Here is a 20,477-nt window from a genome sequence, read left to right as displayed (position 1 = left end):
CTTCATTAGGGGTTCCTCAGTCCTGGACCTAAGTTATCATGTCCCCATTGTCAGCCTTTGCAGAAAAAGTAGGTCAAAGGCCAACTGACATTCAGATCTAAAGTTTTCTAAACCTTCGGAGGCTACCAATCATTACAAAATACATCTTACCTACAGGTGTTATACTGTTCTTTGGCACCCAGCTACCAAAAACACACTATGATTCTAGCTCACACACAATTGGTGTTTGAACAAAATATCAAGTCAAAAATTTCATGTGGACAAAATGTTCTGTCAAGAATATGAGGAAAAGTATATTGTGAAGGAACGTTTCTATGAGAAAGCAAAGTTTTACTATACTTAACTCCACTTATATGTACCTTGACTTTATATACAAATGTATATATATATATATATATATCTTCAAGGTACGTAGATGTGGAGTTAACAATAGTAAATTGATACTAGTCTATTTGCTCTCACCTTTTCGATATTTTGACCCTCGTTATTTTTGACAAAATGTGCTGCTCACACAATATTTTTGTCCTTGATATTCTGTCAGTGATCTGCCCAAATATATCTAAGCACAGCACTCAAACATCACTTACACTTAAATAGATTTGAGTAGGCAGCCAGAATAGGCTACATAGACTTGCACAAGGAGAGCCTGTGAGTAGACTGCCCCTGGTGTGCGGATAAATAGCCAGTAACTCACATAGATAGATCAGTTATTATCAGCAGTTAATCATATGTTGGCTTTTTTATAAGGGGATGGTAGTCACCCACGATAAAAGGAGTAACACCTTGGATGCGCAAAATCTAGCATACTGGTGAGCAACATCCAAAAGCATGCAGAGCCCTTCATGGCATGAGGAAAAATGTATGGGTCAACCAAAATGCGAAAATGAGGAACAGAGCTGTACAAGTCTACTGTGCCAGGAACTGTCAGCCTTACAGCCAGTCTTCCATAAACCAGACATGCCAGAAGAATCTCTAGGATAATTTAAAGATATTCTATCCTGCCCAGGAAGGCCCAACTAGTACCCCCTAACCTCCCATCATGTGTCTCTGTCTAGAAGGAATGCAGAAAGCTCAACTGTCAGAAACACCCAGTCATGTGACTCAGAGACAGGCAGCAGGCACCAAATGACTAAGGAAAGAAAACGCCAACTTTCTAAAGGTGGCATTTTCAGAATTGCAATTTAAAATCTGACTTCACCATAAGTTAGGATTTTGAATTGTGATTCCAGATGCATTAAACTGTAAATAGCTATCTCTTCCTTTTTGGAAATTACACTTATAAAATGTAATAAGGCAACTCTAAAATTATCCTAGGGGAGAGCTAGGTCTTGCAGTAGTGAAAAATGAATTTAAGAGTTTTTCACTATCAGGACATGTAAAGAATTAAAGGTAACTGTCCTGCTATTTAAATACATGGCACACTGCCTTCTGGGCTGTCCAAGAGTGACTTCTATTTATTGAAAAGGAATATCTGAGCCTGGCAAAAGGTTTACTTTACAAGGTTAAAATGGCACTATAACACTGCCTTCAGTGGCAGGCCGAGACATGGTTAAAGGGCTACTTAGTTGGGTGGCACAATCAGTGCTGAAGTTCTACTGGTAGCATTTGATTTACTGAAAAACAGTGACTGAACATGTGCTCTCTGGCAATCACATTGTACAGTCCTCATAAGTGTTTACCTCACTACCCTTCACCCAACCATCCAGTGCCTTTCAAAAGTAACCCACACAATCCCCACAGTTCTGACTGTACCTGAATCTCAATCTGTACTCTTCTGCAGTGAATACATGTCTCTTTTCATGGTAGGATATGTTAGCCGATCCTCCTTCTCTAGGGCGAGTAGGGTGTCCCTACCATCACTAGGAATAGGCCTCCAAATGCCAGCTTCCCAATGCTCATCAGGGATCCTGGGCACCTCTGGAGTTATCTCATATGCCTGAAACCACCTGTCTATGTCTTCCCCCTCCATGGAGTCAGGCACTGAAAATCTCTGGTTATGTGGACCCACCCTTCAGCACTGAACACTGTAGTTTTGCTGCCACCATTCTTGCTAGAGTTTAATAGATGATTTGCCTGCAAGTCCAGCTCTTTAAGACTCAGTTCATGGACTAGCAGGTTTTTTCTCTCCTACATCTCATGTTTGGCCATCTACAGCCTTAACTCCCTCCCAGCTTCCTTGTCCGCTAGCTCCTCAGGGGACAGAGCTTGGGAGGACACATTGCTTTCTGCTCTGGGAGGGTTTCCAATCCTAGACACAAGACATCTCCCTTTCCTGTGTTCTGTATCTCAGGACCTGCTTTCAGGTCCTCTCCTTGCCCCTCCACATCATCCTCCCCATCCTGGTCCTCTGTTACTGCCACTGACTGACACACTTCCCCTAAGGCCTTCAGAACATTCCGAAGCTCCAACTTGCTTGTACATTTCTTGGATGGATTTCCCATTCCTTACAAAACTCCATGAGCTCAGCCACCATGTAACTCTCCAGTTTAGTAAGCTCAAATCCCATTCCTCCAGGTATAGTCACAGACAGTCAGGTAGGAAGAGAGTGAATTTGGAAAAAGCAAAAAGGCAAATCATGGTGGAACTTAAAAACTCAAATTGATATTAGATTTTGGATGGTAGTGTACACCAAATCACTGTATGGCACTGCACAAATACAAGTCCTGATAGCACTACTGCAACCAATGTTAGAAATTGAGTTGTTGGTTAACTGGGCTGTGCAGTAACTACAAATCTAATCAGAGTAAGGTAAAAGCAAACACCAAATTAATCTGTGCTCCCCCTCTGGTAGCTTGGGTCAGAGCAGTCAGGCTTCACGTAGAAGCAATATGTAAAGTTTCTCTGCAACACTTCAAACAGTAAAACAGTGAGCACACCACACAAAAAGATATCATGCCAGTTTAAAAAAATATAATAATAAATAAAACAAGACAAACATCCAATCAGTAGAAGTGGAGTAATTCATTTTTGAAAAATAAACTGCAATAAACCGTCAGACCCCTGCCCACACCACATATACAACAAAGCCGATGCAACCATTGCACCACATCTACGGAAGGTTATTAACATCTCCTTCGAAACAGCGACTTTCCCGGAAAGCTGGAAGCACGCAGAAATCAACTCCTCAAGAAGCCCAAGGCCGACCCCAAGGACCTCAAGAACTTTCGCCCCATCTCCCTACTCCCATTCCCGGCGAAGGTCATCGAGAAAATCGTCAACACGCAACTGACCCACCACCTCAAAGCCAACGACATCCTGGACCCTTCCCAGTCCGGATTCAGACTAAACCACAGCACGAGACCGCCCTCCTTGCCGCCAAAGACGACATCAGACACCAACTCGACAATGGCGAAACATCTGCCCTCATCCTTCTGGACCTGTCAGCCGCCTTCGACACGGTCTGTCACTGCACTCTAACAAACACACCTCCATGAAGCCGGTATCCAAGAAAAGGCCCTCGACTGGATCACATCCTTCCTCTCCGACAGAACCCAGAGAGTCCGCCTCCCCACTACCGATCCAAAGCCACCGACATCATCTGCGACGTACCCCAGGGCTCTTCCCTCAGCCCGATGCTGTTCAATATCTACATGGCCCCCCTCGCACAAGTAGCCCGCCAACACAACCGCAACATCATCTCCTACGCCGACGACACCCAACTCATCCTCTCCCTAACCAAGGACCCGCACACCGCCAAGTCCAACCTCCACGAGGGAATGAAGGCCGTCGCCGACTGGATGAGAAGCAGCCGTCTGAAACTGAACTCGGACAAGAGGGAGGTCCTCATCCTCAGGCCTACCCCCTCTGCCTGGGACGACTCATGGTGGCCAACCTCACTAGGAACCCCACCAACACCGACCAACCATACACGCAACCTTGGATTCGTCCTCGACTACTCCCTTTCCATGTCTAAACAGGTCAACGCTATCTCCTCCTCCTGCTACAACACCCTCCGCATGCTCCGCAGGATCTACAAGTGGATCCCGACCAAAACAGGTAGAACAGTGACACAGGCCCTCGTTAGCAGCAGGCTAGACTACTGCAACATACTCTACGCAGGCATCCCGGCCAAGCACCTGCAACACCTACAACGCATCCAAAACGTCTCCGCCCGACTAATCCTCAACGTGCCCCTCCTCAGCCACATCATGCCCCACCTGAGAGACCTTCACTGGCTCACCGTCGACAAGACGATCACCTTTAAGCTCCTCACCCACGCACACAAAGCACTCCACAATACCGGACCAGCCTACCTCAACAACAGACTCAGCTTCTACACCCCCACCCAACAGCTCCACTACGCAAACCTCGCCCTCGCTGCCGTTCCCCGCATCCAACGTAAGACCTCCGGTGGCAGATCCTTCTCCTACCTCGCCGCCTAGACCTGGAACACCCTCCCGACCAGCCTACATCAAACCCAAGACCTGCTCACCTTCAGAAGACACCTCAAGACCTGGCTCTTCGAGCAAAAGCAGCACCCCCACCTCAGCGCCTTGAGACCCTCGCAGGTATGTAGAGCGCTTTATAAATACAATGATTGATTGATTTAATATAGCACCTAAAGCTAAAGCACCAACCGTTGCTGTCTGGTTATGTTGAGCTGGGTCAAAGTCAAACGTTCAAGCCAACCGTGATGGAGCCCGGGTTGGATACAGTACCAGATTATTTTAACTGCTCAAGTTTTGTGCCAAGAGTCCTGTTCATGAGGAAGACATTCTCTGGGAGTAAGAAGAGTGTCGCTTGCGGTGGTCTGGGGGCATGAAGAGCAGGTTGGGCTTTGCGAATGGGTGGGCTGGAGCCTTGCGGTGTTGATCCATGAGGGCAGACGATGCTTGCTGTGCGAAAAGACAAACTTGTGGTAACTCACACTGATTCTCCATGCAAGCGGTGCAGCTTGAGTGCAAATGGGCGCATTCACAGTTGCAAAGAGTCCAAAAGCTTGAGTTTAAGAGCTTGAGAGCCATACCAAGGGCCCAGGATCTGACAGGCACATCTTGGGGTCAGGCACTCATTGAACAGGCCCAGGAGCTGTGGGGAGCCTGTTATATCCCTGAGGCTCAGATAAGGAGGCCAGCAGACTAGCCCTTTGAGTAACTCTGGGGTCCTGGGTTCAAGATGGAGGTGCAAGTCCAATTATTCTTCCACCGGCAAGAGGGCAGCAGGTCAGCAAGCAGATCATCAGTTCCTTGTAGAGCAGCAGTCCAGCAGAGTAGCAGTCTTTGTAGCAGCACAGCACTCCTTCTTCCTCGCAGAGTATCAACAGGTCCAGAAGTGTACTGAAGTGGTGGTGTTTGAGGTCCTGTATTTATTCCCAGTGTTGCCTTTGAAGGGGGGGGGTAAACAGTGGCTTTGAAGTGGAAGGAATTCCCTGCTTCCCCTGCCCTGGCAAGCTGAATGGAGTGACAATACAGGGTTTTTAGGCCTTTTGTGTGTGGACAGGACACAGCCTATTCGGTTCCTCCCTTCCATTGCGCCAGGATGGCTCATCAAATCACACCTACGCTCCCATAGTGGGTGGCCATTAAGGACAAATACACAAAGCCCAACTGTCAACTACACCCATTCATGCGACCAGAGATAAGCTGCAGGCACCAAGTGACCAAGGCAAGAAAAATCCAACTTTTTAAAGGTGGCATTTCTAGAATTTTAATATGAAATCCACCCACTATAAGTTAGGATTTTATATTCTGATTCCAGAGACACCAAATGTAAGGAGTTATCTCTTCTCATTTGAACATTACACTTATAAAATGTAACAAATTAACCCCAATGTCACCCTAGGAGAGAGATAGGCCATACAGTAGCGAAAAATGAATTTAAGAGTTTTTCACTATAAGGACATGTTAAACTTAAAAGTACATGTCCTATGTTTTAAAGATATTGCATTCTGCCTTCTGGGCTGTCCATGGCCTACGCTGGGGTTGACATCTATGTTAGAAAAAGGACGGTTTGAGTCTGGCAAAAGGTTTATTTGCTAGGTCAAATGGCAGTTTAACACTTCACACACAGGCTCTGGAGTGGCAGGCCGGAGACATGGTTAAGGGGAAACATGAGTGTATGGCACAATCAGTGCTGCAGGTCCATTAGTAGTATTTAATTTACAATCCCTGGCACATGTAGTGCACATTACTAGGGACTTATAAGTACATTAAATATTTCAGTTGGGGATCAGCCAGAGCTACCATGTTTTAGGGAGCGAGCACATGCATTTTAGCACTGGTTAGCAGTGGTAAAGTGCTCACAGTCTTAAAGCCAACAAACACAATTTCGGCCAAGAGGGGAATAGGAAGGCAAACCATTTTCAGGATGACCCTGCCAAAAGGACCAGGTCCCACATATACATTGAATCCCAGATGGACAGTTCCCATGAGAAGCAGGGCCAGTACTGATCTATGTAAGGTGGGCTTCTGTCTAGAGTGGTAGAGTGGGTGAAAAATTATGGATTGAAATGCTGCTTAGAACAATTGCTAGTGGTTTATACTTTTTGCAAGTATTCCTCCATCACCTTTTGAGAGTTTGATGTAATGCCACAAGTGGCCAAGGGTAAAACCAGACATGGGTCTCTTACTAGCTGAGCTACACTAGTGAGGTCCTACAAGGCGGACAATCAATTGTTGTCTCTTGTGCTCTCTTCTGGAAGGAGCCCTGGCTGGCAGCTCCGTAGAAATGTTCCCATGAGGAGCAGGGTCAGTACTTATGTGCAAAAGACAAGCCTCTGTCTACTGTTCATATTTGTTTCCTAAATCAATGATTGCTATCTTTTCCCTGCAATGGTGGTATGGTTTAAACCTATTTGAATAACATACAATAAAAATTTTCAGTACCAAATTCAATGACATAGTTGATTTCAATTACTTTTTTTCAGATCAATAAAAGGTCTAGTGTATTTGCCCTCTGGAGCCCTAGGGGTCAGAGGCTTCATAATCAGGATAGGACTGTTGACTAGTTGGCATTGCTTTCCATCTGTACTATTCCTTCACCAGATATTTCCATCCCTAAAAGCTTATTTTTGCTTTGTGAATTAACAGCACTATCGTGTGATGGAGGAACCTCATGTACTTCAAAACTTTTGTAGGAAACCTTGGGAATCGTTCCCAAACTCCTTTCCTAAAGTGAGATAGCCACAGGGAGGGTTACAACACAATAGTTCAAATTGACTAAATCCTTTGTACTTCTTTAGTTTTATGCCTTTCTGTGAAAAGTAAATATGGCTGAAACATGCCTGATTTCTGCTCAGTGGTTGCTCCAAACCACCCATCATGCTCTTGGAATATTACCAACCATTGCAATCATTAAATTAGCTTACCAGTAGTATATGGTTAAAAACTTGTAAGGTACTACAACCGCATTGCAACACGCCATCATTTATATCAGTCTGAATTTAATTCTGCATTACAAAATCTCTCAAAGAAGACTAATATATATGGACATACATGAGGAGGTAATTCTCCTCATTGGAAATGTTTTTATTGTATCTGTTGTGGGGGTCAACAAACTCCACTACATACCTCCTTCTTAAAACAATATGGCAATCCAGAGACCAGTAATATTCACATTACCCTCTCAAAATGTACTTCTACAGCTGGCAGTGGCACTGGGGTACATTTGTCTACCTTATCCACTTTCCATTCACTTAGCGATTAAAACACAAGATGTCAAAATAGCTCATTTGCAGTCAGAGGAAATGAAAGAAATTCCTCTTCTGCATCATTTTAACTCTCGTGTATCCAGAAAATATGACACTGTAGGCCTGCAGCATTAAGGCATTTTGGTGCAACCCACTGACTACTGATCTTTCTTGGTTCCTATTAGGAAGGCTCACTGGTGAGTATTCCATCTTCATGCCCGCTTTTTCTTGTATCAACTACTGCAACTAGTTATGCCTTAGAACACTACTATGTCTCATTCCCCCCCTGAGGATACAGTAGAAGCCAAACATTCACAAAAACTAGAGCATAAAGCAAATTATTAAAATGTAAATTGATAGTATACTGATACTTGAAATTTTCTCATCAATGTTTGCAAGAAAGCATTAGGATTCCATCCAGAATATGAATACTTTGTATGAGATTTCAATAAAAAACACATCATAAAAACTTCACAGTTCGGTAGGTAGGTAGGCCTTATTCCAAGAGGCCCGAAAAAATGGGCTGTGTTTTACTGAACCCCCATTAGTTGCTGACATCAAGGGTACAAGTAACTCTGGGAATTTGGAAACGCCTATCAATTATGAGAAATGACAAATAACAGCTGGAATTGGTACTTCTATGTCTGATTCCCCCAGATCATCCTCATTTTTAGAAGGCTTTCACTCTCAGATTTCGGCTGTTTCAGTCGAAGAAATCTTTCTGTGAAATAGAACAAAACATAGAATTGTGACCAGGTTGTTTCCTACTGCCACATCAGAATTAAGAGCCCACACGTAATGAGGTCCTAAGAAGAGTCACATACAAGAGTAGGCAAATAGAGAAGGCTGCTTTTCCATGTTTTGTTTAATGACAGGCTGGATTAGAATTGCAGTTGGCATCAGGCAAGCCATGGGACTTTTAGGGCACAATTTCAAGAAGAGCTATGTTAAATTTACCTTCACTTGATCCACCATTGAAAAATAGGCCAGTGTTACACAGTCACTTTCTCCTTCTCCTGGACCAGATCTTTCCGGGATTTCCCAAATGTACTTTTCAACTTTTCCTAAATCAATAAGAAAAAAGGTGAATTATCCTTCTGTTGCTAGCACTCAAGAGCAGCCTGTATACAAAACAAATAAATATGTGCCTCTGCAGGGTCCCAACAGTGATAACAAAACCCAACTCCCTAACCACAGCTCAAATACATATTTTCCTAATGCTTAGAATGATCATCAACTTACCTATATTTTGACTTAGGTAGAGGGATTGTTTGGACATTTGAGAATTAACAACACAATGTATAAAACTCAGTACCTTTGTAGATCAGAATGCCCTATACAAATATATCTTCTGACATAAATATTGCGCCTTAAATACTATTTACAAAAATACAATCTAATTGAGTGTAGATTGTCAATTTAATTCAATTAAATTTTTATTTATGATTTGGAGCTCCACTGAGGTTCACATAAGAGATACACACTACAACCATACATTTAGGGGGTCATTACAACCTCGGTGGTCTTTTCACAAGACCGCAGAGGGACCGCCGTGCTGAAGACCGCCAGTGGTGGCAGTTTTCCGCTCGGCGTATTATGACTGTTGGGAGCTCCACGTTGTTTTTCTGACGGAGAGCCGCCAACAGCCATAGTGACGGGCGGCGGGGAAGTGGAGGTTGCTCCACCTCCACCGCCACGCCAACAGAACACCGCCCAGCGAATCACGTCCTGTGATTGTGCGCAGCGGTGTTCTGTTGGCGTGGTGGTGTCGGTGGAGCTGCCCCCATGGCTCCCGTCCCCTCCCGGAGGATCGACGGTACAGGTAAGTCGATCGTCGGTCAGGGGAGGGGGTTAGGGGGGTGTTGTGTGTTGTGTGGGTGCATGGGGGTGTGCGTGGGTGTATGCAGAGGGGGTGTGTGAGTGCGTGTATGCTTGCGGGGTGGTGCGTGTTTTGGGAATGAGTGCATGTATGTCTGTAGGTATGTCTGTATGGATGTGCGCGTGTATGTTTGAATGTGGGTGTGCGTGTCTGACTGTGTGTGTGGATGTTGGCATGTGTGTCGGTGTGTGTGCGTTTATGTGTGTTGGTGGTGCCTGCGTGCGTGTCGGGTGTGTATGTGTAAGGTAATGTCGGGGGTCGGGGTGGGGAGGGGGGTCCTGCCACCCTTGGTGGGTGGCAGGGGTGGTTGGGGGTGTAGGGGAGGGAGTCGGGCTGGGGGTTGGGGGTGTGGGAGACCCCTATCAGTGCCAGGGAAAGAATTCCCTGGCACTGATAGTGCTTACCGCCATGGATTTCATGGCGGTTCCTACCGCTGGAAATCCACGGCGGTAAGCCGGGTCAGAATACCGGCGGCGGTATTGTCACGGCCGCCGGGCTGGAGACCCAGGTCTCCAGCCCAGCGGTGGTCTCCGCCCTGGCGGGCGGAACGGAGAAGCGGCGGCTGACCATGGCGGTAACCGCCATGGTCGCAATTCCAAAACAAAGACCGCCAGCCTGTTGGCGGTCTTACCGCCACTTTACCACCGTCCGCCAGGGTTGTAATGACTCCCTTAGTCATTTGCTATTTACACCTAAAATCAGAAATTGAATACAAAAGGAAATTTATACATTAAAATTTGTATCAAAACGTTCCACTTTGTTTTCCAACCTTGAAATTACATGCTCAATACTCATGTAAAGAGTACGAAAGATGAAAAGAGAATAAGGGAAGGAAAAAATGCGGATGTTTACCTCAGTGCAATTAAGATAACAGAAAATACAAAAATATAAAGACTTTAAAAACAATCCCCACAATGTGTAGCTGCCAGATGTAGAGTGGCAAGGTATAGGTGGGGCACCTGTCTTAAGGCAGAACCTCTCTAATCATAATATTGCTGATAAATACATGTGCAAAAAAGCAACAGCCGACTTGCCTTTCGGCGAGTGCTCTTAAAATAAGTTTAAAAAGCATTTGAAAAAATTAAATATTTTAAAACAAAATCTTTCGTTAGGAGGATCATACAGGGCTCGGATGAACTCTGGCACCAACAACAGAGAGAGCTGAAGACTGATTGATTTTAGCCATTTACGCCGAAATAAAGCAAGAGATGGACAGACAAATAATACGTGGACTAGGTCTTGAGATTCTGCCAGGCAGAAGTTACACTCTTTTGCTGTTCCATGCCATTTCGCCAGTAATGTGCTCATGGGGAGCAATCCCAGGCGAAGCAGCGTCCAAAAGTGTCTAATACTCTGAGGGATATTCCAAGTAAAGTAAGGTTGTAATTTAGTTATTACCAGAGTATTGACTATATTCACAAACAAACTTTTTTTTTACAGCTCTCCTGGTTTAGGCGGAAGCTCAAAGCACACGTTGCTTTCTTCAAAATCACTCTCAAATGCAATAGAGAAAGTTCCAGGACCTGGCTGTAATCCAGCTCCAACCTTTCCAGTGTATTGGAGAAGTTTTTACCAAAGGCATAATTGACCTTGCTTTTGTTTAAGAAAAGTTATTTCTTTAATAATGATCTTATAGTATTTTCCTTGCTTTTTAGATTTGAGGAGGCCAACTGAATAACCCCCGCTAATCCTTGAACATACGCACTTCTAAGCCCCATTAGCAGCCTTAAATCCGCCACAGAGGCTGCCGTATTAACAGACAATAGTTTTCTAATAATTTTTCCTTCTGATTGGTTCAGAAACCCCCATTTAGCAATATCTATGAGTTCCATCCCATGTAGCAGAGATGCAGGAATTTGGACTCGATATGCAGATAAAAGATATGAGAAATGCCTTCTCCCTGTGGCTGTATATAGGACCCCCAACCCTCTAGCCTGACATTTGGCCTTTGATTTATTTGAGGCAAATTTCACAATTTCTAGGTTTTGCTTAGCCAATGTCCAATGGTAATTGGGAAAGGACATCTTTTTTTCCCCCGGAACACAGAGAACCTTACTTTTTGAAACATTGATCTTCAAGAATTGTGAGTCAGAATATTTTGATAGATGCTGCAAATGATTCTGCAAACCTTTAGGGGTTAAATTGAAAATTATAATGTTGTCAGCATATAGCAGGCAGCATATTGGAAGTCCACCCACTAGTGGGGGAAAACCCTTGCCCTGAGACAAAGAGGAGGGGAGATCTGAGATATAGAGGGAAAAAAGCGCTGGAGCCAATAGGCAACCCTGTTTTAAGCTGTTAGATGATGAAATCTGATGGGACAGACGTCTATCGCCCCCCAAAAGGATTCTACACCAGGTGTGAGAGTGGAGGGCTATTACTAACTCAAGGAGGGATGTAGGTATCTCCAGGCTGCATAGCTTAGCCCATAGTAGGTCTCTTTCTACTTTATCAAAAGCAGTGGAAAAGTCTATAAAGGTGGCACAAACCACCCCTCCTCTCAGTTTCACATATTTTTCAGAGATAATTTGTAGCATAGTGATATTATCCATGGTACTGTGTTTGCGCCTAAATCCGGATTGTTCCAAGGGGATGATGTTATTCTCCTCTGCCCAGGACATTAGTCTAGAAAGCAGACATTTGGTAAAAATTGAGTGTAGATTGTTGATTACTTATCTCCAATGTTGTATATAATGTATATTACAAAGTGTATATATCAATATGATATTCTGACAATGATATTCTGGACAAGGGCGTAGCTTTGTCAATAATGTTAGGGTACGTGAGGCTGAGATTTCGCAACACGGTGTACCAAACTGAAACAGATAAGGGGGCTGTATTAGGGGTGTTAGGTTTCAGTTGTTTAGATAAAAATGCCAGACTCTGTAGGAGTAGTCTTGAGTGTGTTGTCCCCTCTAGTCTAGTTCCTCCTCATAGTAATGTAGGGTAGAGCAGGCTAGCATAAGCCCATACCTAACATCAGCTGACATGGTTTAGGATTGGGAGCAGGAGCAGGCCTTTTAGTAGTCCAGTTTGCATCTGCATGAAGTGTGAACACATTTGACGGGCTCTATGAGAAATTCACACCAATTTCGGATTCATCTCCAGAGATCTGAATCATTTCCTGAATCAACACTAACCCCCAACGAAACTCACCCAGATGCCTAAAAGTGACTTTTTGCATAAAATAATCTTATATTGCATGAAAAAAATATAGAAATACTATATATGAAAATAATAACAAATACTCTTATGAAATGCAAGATGAATTTACAATATAATGCAAACAGGCACTGCATGCCTGTTATGTATCACCTCAATGCTTTGTCCCGTCACTGGGAGTTCGAACATTGCTTTTGCCTGTAAAGGACATTAATTAGGACCTGATAGGGACCCATTTCAAAGTTGTTAATTATTGCTGCATCAGAAAACTGGCAGGACCCTATCTACTTAATGCCCTTCAGGCAGAACACTGATGTGGAGTGAGTGATGGGTAGGGGCCAATTGAGATCCATCCCCTCGGTCTTGCCTGCACATGACCCACACGTTTGCAGGTCCATCTGCAAACCCAGGTCTAGTCTAAGAGGTGGGAAAGCTTTGGAAATCTCTAGCTAGGTGACTTGCTGTGGCTCATCTCCAGGTCATCTTGGACCCTTGACCCCAAAACAAGCTGAGCTTTAATGTAGCGTCTGCCTGCCCCCACTTTCTAACCTCATGCCCTAAGAATTAACATCAAAGCAGGGACCTTTGTTGCAAAATGAGTGAGAGAAAGTTGTTCGAATACATCGCTGAATGAGGGGGACTTTAAATTCTAGGTGCACAGGGCCCCAGGAGGCGGTCCTGTCAATCGCCCTCACGTAACTTTGGTCTTGCGCTATACAGTGCATCTTGCTGTCCCGCAACGTGGGTTGCTTGGAGTGAGAGGAGGAGAAACCCATCTTGTAGCCGAATTGCATAATGTGAAACCAGAAAATCTGGGGTCAGTCCCAGCTTTCCTGCTAGAACAAATTGTGTAATCCTGTGCAAATATTTTATCTCACCCAGCCTCCTTTTTTTTTTGCATTATCACAAAGTACCTTTAGGTGAATAAGTTTAAAAGTATACAGTACAAAAACCTCGTATGTTTAAGAGACTACAATGTTGCTCAATCTAGAATAATTTAGGCCACATATGGGATGTGAATGACAACTAACTTGCCTCTGATTTAGTAGTGGCACTGCTGTCAGGGCGGAGGGGAGTCATAAATATTTCTAAGTCTATGTTTTGACTATTACTTTTAATTAGTCTCTCAATGAAGCATCATATGCTAAAGTACTGAAGTGAAATGCATCAGAATGTTCTATAAATACACTTTTTCTAAAATGACTATGACATTTTTGCATGGTGTTTGTTGCATGACTTTCATGCCAAATATTTTCCTGTCTCTGCTCATGCACTGGTTTTTAGAGTAAAGCCCGACCCTTGGCTCAGTTCTGGCTTGACTCTCCCGGTTAGTTTGTCTGCATCTCTACTCAGTTATCAACAGTGACTTGATGTTTCTGCAGACAGCCACTATGACAGATAATGCCAGGCATGCCCGACTAAATGATTAGTAGGGTTGCATCCCACCCCAGATATCCCTCCCCACCACCATAAAGCTGAGTCCCTGATTCTAGGACCTCACACTCAAGACGCCTACCAAGGTGACTCCTATAAGAGCCTAGGTATAGCAACTGGAGGACCCTTGCAATGAGACAGGTTGTCAGTTGTTTATAGTACGAACAAAGTGTAAAGGTAGCTGCTTTTTTCCAGGGTATGAATTACTGATGTTAGCTCCAGTCGCTTTAAATATTTAACCTTCAATAAAGGAAAATCTACAGCTGAGCGGGAGGATCTACACCTGGGCTAGTCCATCTACTTCATGATTGGCATTCCTGTTTTCAGTTCCAATTCGATGTCATATTCAGTGTTTTTCAGTGTTTTCAGTTGTGTTAAAAACTACTAAAAATGAGTGCATACCAGTGTTTATGCTTTGTTACTCTGTAAAAAGTGTCAGGGTTGTGTTTTCCCAAACATACAGGGAATGTTTCTTTTATTATATTGGCCTGAACATAAGGTAGCCAAGGATGACTTTGCACACCATGTATAATGAATATTAATGTTTTATATAAGATCACAATGTATCGTTGGTGTTACTAGCAGTTATCGGTTTACGTGCATATGGATTTGATGCTTTGTCCTTGATATTTCCATATCAAAATATTATGTCTTCGATATCCTGGAGCAAAGCCTGTGGTGTGGTGGGTGGCATTGAGAAACAATTCAAGAAGCCTTGAGTCAAGCCGACATTGAGACTTGCTAGTTTCCCTCCCATTAAGTCTACCCTTTGCCTCTGTCATCCCGCCCCCTTTCTTTAGTTGGTGCCTGAAAGTCTTTTCCTCAGGGTTCGCACATGAGCACTACTGCTGAACCAAAGAGCTAAGGCTGGCATTGAAGCCCTTTAGGCCAGACTGACCTATCCTGTGCTTGCTTTATAGGTGATATGAAGTCAGCACACCAGTCTTCTAAGGGTCTTCATCCGTTATGGGCTGCATCCTACACTTTAAAAAATATATATATTTCTTCATAGACATTTTGGTGTGACACATACAGGATCCTTGAATATGTGTCTGTAACTCTCCACATACCCGCATTATACAGCCATCAAAATACCCATACAACAGGTCTGGCACATCAAAGATCTCTGTCTACCCAAGGTCCCTGTAGATTACATGCGCTGCTTCCTACACTTTGTGGCAAAACGTTTTTTAATGCCTCTCTAGAAGTGGCTGCTGGCCCTCATTGAGGCTACTAAAGTTATTGCAAATACATCTGCTAGCATGAAGTATGTTTTTCAGGTCTCCTTGTGGGCTGTGGGCTCCAGGGAGGCAGGTCACATGTGCTAGTATTCACTTGGGACAATTAATAAGGAGTGTCTTCAATCCTTTGATTCCTAACAGAAAGTTGCCACTAGGGTTTTAAGGCACACTCAGCTGGAGCATGATTTAATCTCAAACCTCTTTTCCTGTTTCTTTGATTCCTAGGGATATATCCTCCAGTTTATACCACAGGGATCCTTATATAGACAAGACAGCCCATTGGTTTAAATAATCTTTGCTGAAATCAGTGGGCCCATCCTTTGTTCCAAATCTAGGTAAGGTCAACTGAGTCTTCCATTCTTACAAGTTCTATCAACATATTGGACACCATTAAAATGAGTAATATAGACTCTTGGGGCCTGCTTCACAAAGGTAAACTTACACATTTGTGTACGTTTATGTTTGTTTTGAAATTGACAAATTCCGATTTAATAGAAAGTTAATGACTGTGGAGGGTCCATAGTAGGGACGGAGAACTCCGCAAATAAAAAGATTCATAATGCCTATCTTTTTCACTGTTATAATCCTTAGCAGGCTGTTTTGAGAGGGCCTGTAAATTGTTTTGAGACTATAATTTGGTATATATATGGGTAATTTTATATATATTTTATAGCTGTAGACATGATGGTTTTCCCCTTGAGTGCACTCAGGAGGACTTCATTAGTTATGGTATCAAGACAATGGTAAAGGCTATAGATGTTATTGGTTCACTGAGAAAACCTAAGTCAGATTCCATAGGTCTGATCTGTTTATTATGAAAGGTTTTGAATAAGGCAGTATGCATGATTTATTTATTAAGAGTGAATTTGTAATAGCCAATAGGCCTTTAATGGTGTATTGTTATGCACTGCGTTAAAGCCTGCAGACATGTATTTAGTTATATGCAATCTCTAAGATTTTCTTTGTACGCAAGGAGTTTGGTGCTGATTAACTCATTTAACAAAGACAATCCCCCTTAACATACCCTAGGGTAGAAGTGTTGCACTGTTATATTTTTGCTGTAAGCTCTTTGGTGGGCCAGGCGGGCTTACCTATCTGTGAGGATCTTGTAATAAAGAAAATAATTAAAACATTAAAATACATACATCTATATAAATACTCATGCTTATATAGAGGTGCTTTTGGCCAGCCCTCTTCTGTAATTGGACTGTCTGACTGTTCAAGATAGAATTATCAATTTGAGCCCTGTATTTTTGTGTGGATCCTCTGTTAGCACACCTAGGATGCACAAAAATCATCAAAGGTTTTTGGCTTGTCCCCTAGACCCCAATGCATTGTTTACTGCTGAGAAGGCACCCACCCAGGTTCTTTCACGTCCACTGCCAAATGTCCATTTCAACCTGATCAATTCAAATTTTGACTAGCAGGCAACTGATTCCTCAAACTCAGGACCTCATGTACTCTTTAGCCATAGGAGAAAGGCTCCATATGCGCAAGCAGGAAATACAACCTGGTACAACTAGCCCTCTGGACTACTTCCTGGCAGGCAGTAGCATCCTCTGTCTTTAGGCCTTCTGTACTTTCCAGACACAACCCACTCTTCAGCCCCTAAGGCAGAAAAAAACAGGCGATCATGGAAAGAAGAAATAATGAATCCCAAACACTGAGAGAACTCTTTTAGGGTCCGAAGTCCATTAGTTTTCTTTGTTTTTCAAAAACAAACTCCCACTTTTGGAGTTTGTTTTTGAAAAACAAAAATGTTAAAAGTTTGGTGGATGGCAGACAGAACTGACGATGGCTGTCTGTCAGTGCACTTGTACCTTCAAAGGAACCACCATGACAGCGGTTCATTTCAGAATACAGATATAACCACTGTACTGATGGTCATCTCTAAATCTGGTGACAGTAGTCCATCAAAGTGGTTGACGTAATACATTCCATCACCCTGATGGATGGAGTACAGTCTGACAAAGTTCAAATCGGCCCCTAAAACACTTTGCTATTTATGAAGAGGATTAGCCAATAAAATTCCCAGCTTGTTATTCCCAGTTTTTTTAATCTAGCATTTTCTTTCCAAGAACAAAATTATCCCACAGCTCTGTTCTATTCACTAATAAGACATTGCAAATCCCTTCCTTGGCTGTCACACTCTGTTATCCCATACATCCACCTCTCGCTCTACCAGATCAGCACACTAAGGCCCAAATGTATTTAAACTGTGCTAATGCACTTTTGCGTGAAAAAGTTTACCGTCAGCTAGCGCCATTCGAAGACGCCAGCCGGGTGACTTATTTATGGAATAGGGCAATCCGGTGCAAAGGGTGGGCTAACGTCATGGAAAATGACATTAGTTGGGTGGAGGTGGCGGTATTGGAGTAGGGGGTTTTGCACCAAAAAATGACACTAGGCTGGTTAGAGTAAAAAAAGATGACTCGAACCAACGTAGCGTCATTTCTTGATGCTAAACCTACCATACCACATGACTCCTGTCTCCTGGTGGTCAAAGACAGGAGTCATGCCCACCACCCCAATGGCAGCACAGGGGACAAGGGTCCCATGGGCATCGCCATTGCACTCAATACCATGTAAAGGGGGCCATTTCAGGTCCCCCAATGGCATTTTTAAAAAACTTACCTCTACTTACCTATACTTACCTGGGATGGGGTCCCCCATCCCCTTGTGTCCCTCTGGTGTGTGTGGGAGTGTGCCTGGGGAGGTCACTTGTGGACTTATTCCATGGTGTTCCATCATAGAAATAGGCCCAGAGGTCTCCTAATACCCTGACCCATGCGTTAAATAATGGCGCTAAGCAAGCTTAGCGCCATTATTTAGGCCCGCCTACCTCCCGTGCACCATTTTTGCACAGAAGGATAAATAAGGCACCTGGGCCTTAGAGTCATTTTTTGCCCGGGAATGCCTACCTTGCATCTCATTGACGCAAGGTAAGTTCATGCTAGCAAAAAATGACTTTAACTCCAAAATTTTAGTCTAGTGTTAAAATATAAATGTGGAGTTAAGGTTGCGCTGAATTAGCATTAAAAAAATGACGCTAATTCAGCGAAAACAGAGTATAAATCTGGGCCTAAGCTTCAAATATAATGTCCTCCGTAGAACGAATGCTTGGCACAAGTCTTGTGCAGTGCATACCTCTACTGAGGCTCTTAGGGCTCATGCTCTGAAATGAAAATGTGCTACAAAGATCACCTGAAATCCAAAATGTCCCAATGGAGAGTCCATTAGAATTTTCTCTCTCTCATCCTGGCTACTGTTTGGTCAGCATGTTAAAATAACAGACCGTAGGCCCACCTTCCTAGAACGTGTGAAAGAACTGTCATCCCGGCCAGATATGTGTATGCATTTTGTAAGTGCACTCAGCTGAGCTCTATGAGAATACATTTCATATTCAAACAGCTAAAAGGCTATGGGTCATACATATCTTACACATTCTACTTCAGTATTGGTGATTCAGACGTGATTACATAAAAGGTGGAAATTCTTTATCAAAACTTACCAATGTAATGTTCACGTGATGTTTACACATTGTGACAAGCATTGAAGTATGCTGCTATAACCAATGTAGTCTCAACACATGTTATGTTTTGTTTGTATGTGGAAAAATATTTTGTATCTCTTTCACATCTTATCTGTACTTTGTTCAACTGAGCTTGGGCAAAGAACCCAGAAAGTTGTCTTACTTGCCTGGCAGTGGAAACCTGAAAATAAAAAGTGGTTGTCTGTTTGAACAAAGAACAAAGACAATTAAAAAGACCGCTGCCTTAAAAAGCAACATTATAGGTACAAGTATAGCGTTCGACCGTCTGTGTATTTTGACACTGCAAAGGAAATAGAATGACCATCTGGTCAGAGCGATGCCCACTGGCCAGGCATTAGAACAAGTATTCTGTGTTGCTGGGCAAATTCTAGACAATTACTGAACAAATTTAAGGCAAGACTCTGGAAAAAAATGCTTAGGCAAATAAATTGCCATTGGCGTGTTCATTGTTTCAGAGCAGGATTCCAGGGCAGGTAGTGTGTAGACATGGGTTTGCTCTGTTCTCCCAGACTGGCAGCAGGATTGCCACAAAACGAATGTTACTGGCAGATTGTCACGCTCACGTGGATGGGGACAAATTGAAGAGGAATTTCCACCTCTCAGTGCCATAACTCTGTCATCCAAAATGACACAATTAATTTGCACATGGGAAGTATGTCCAGGTATGTTTACCCAAAGTCGCAGCAAACACATTCAGGTGAAAGAGAAGGAAACCTGTTGGGACTGAATGGCTTTCAATAAGGTTTCAGTTTACGCTCTCCCTGAGGTATAGGTTAAATAGACATGAACCCCTGCATTAACAGAAAGAGGCAGCCACCTATTTTCATAGCTGTCGAGTTTGCCAGGTCCGTGCATGACTAGTTAGTCCAATCCCATTTTTTCTTAGAATGGCGGGACTTGTAGTTTTATGTATCTCAGTATAAAATGACACATTGTCCTGGGAAACGTGGCAGCTTTAAATTGCCAGCCATTCCTTATTCCAGTGAGGTGTTGTGATGGAGATGTACCCTGCCGCAGGGGCTGCTCTCCAATACGAGCTCTGGCCTCCACCCCCTTTACTGTTCCCATAACTAGTTTAAAACATTTTTTGTAAGGAAGAATCATACCCGGAGTGCAGCACTTAAAAGAACTCACTCTAACTTTGCTTTCTCACTTGCTGAACCTCATTTGATGCTGCACATGTGCATCTATCAGCAGGCAGGTGCCACTGATCGCCATTTTTGGGCTAACAAGCTTATCCCCTCCTCCCCCACCACCGAGGCCTGTGACTCAGCTCAGCAAAGTTATTGCCTCGTAGGCTAAACTCTTCCCGTGACGATCTTCACGGTTACACTTTGCATGTCCAGAGGCTTTATATCAGTCAGGATCAGGAACAGTGCTTAATTTGTGCTCATTGTTTCCGGTGCTGAGCACCGGTACTTATTTTTTAGGGCTTATTCTTCTGCCTCAAGCATTTGATGAGAGCAAAAGACACATATGGGAAACACGGAGGAATAGAAAAACGAAAACGCGTCACAAAGGTAAAAGCAGGAAGCTGCAAGAGTGAGCGGAAGGGGTGGGGAGTGACTCTAAATGGTTTGA

At 43.5% G+C, this 20,477-nt stretch overlaps 1 protein-coding gene across 1 annotated transcript in view; it reads right to left on the bottom strand.

Moving 5' to 3' along the window:
- The window catches only part of LOC138265561 (ceruloplasmin-like), a 454,089-nt gene that overhangs the window by 59,592 nt on the left and 374,020 nt on the right, over positions 1 to 20,477 (bottom strand). The window contains exon 15 of the mRNA XM_069213377.1: positions 8,585 to 8,691. Within this exon, the coding sequence (XP_069069478.1) occupies positions 8,585 to 8,691 (107 nt within the window). The remainder of the gene's footprint in view (positions 1 to 8,584; positions 8,692 to 20,477) is intronic.

Source organism: Pleurodeles waltl, chromosome 11 (assembly GCF_031143425.1).
Source record: "Pleurodeles waltl isolate 20211129_DDA chromosome 11, aPleWal1.hap1.20221129, whole genome shotgun sequence".
Lineage (NCBI taxonomy): Eukaryota > Metazoa > Chordata > Amphibia > Caudata > Salamandridae > Pleurodeles > Pleurodeles waltl.
This window is presented reverse-complemented; position numbering and strand designations above follow the sequence as displayed.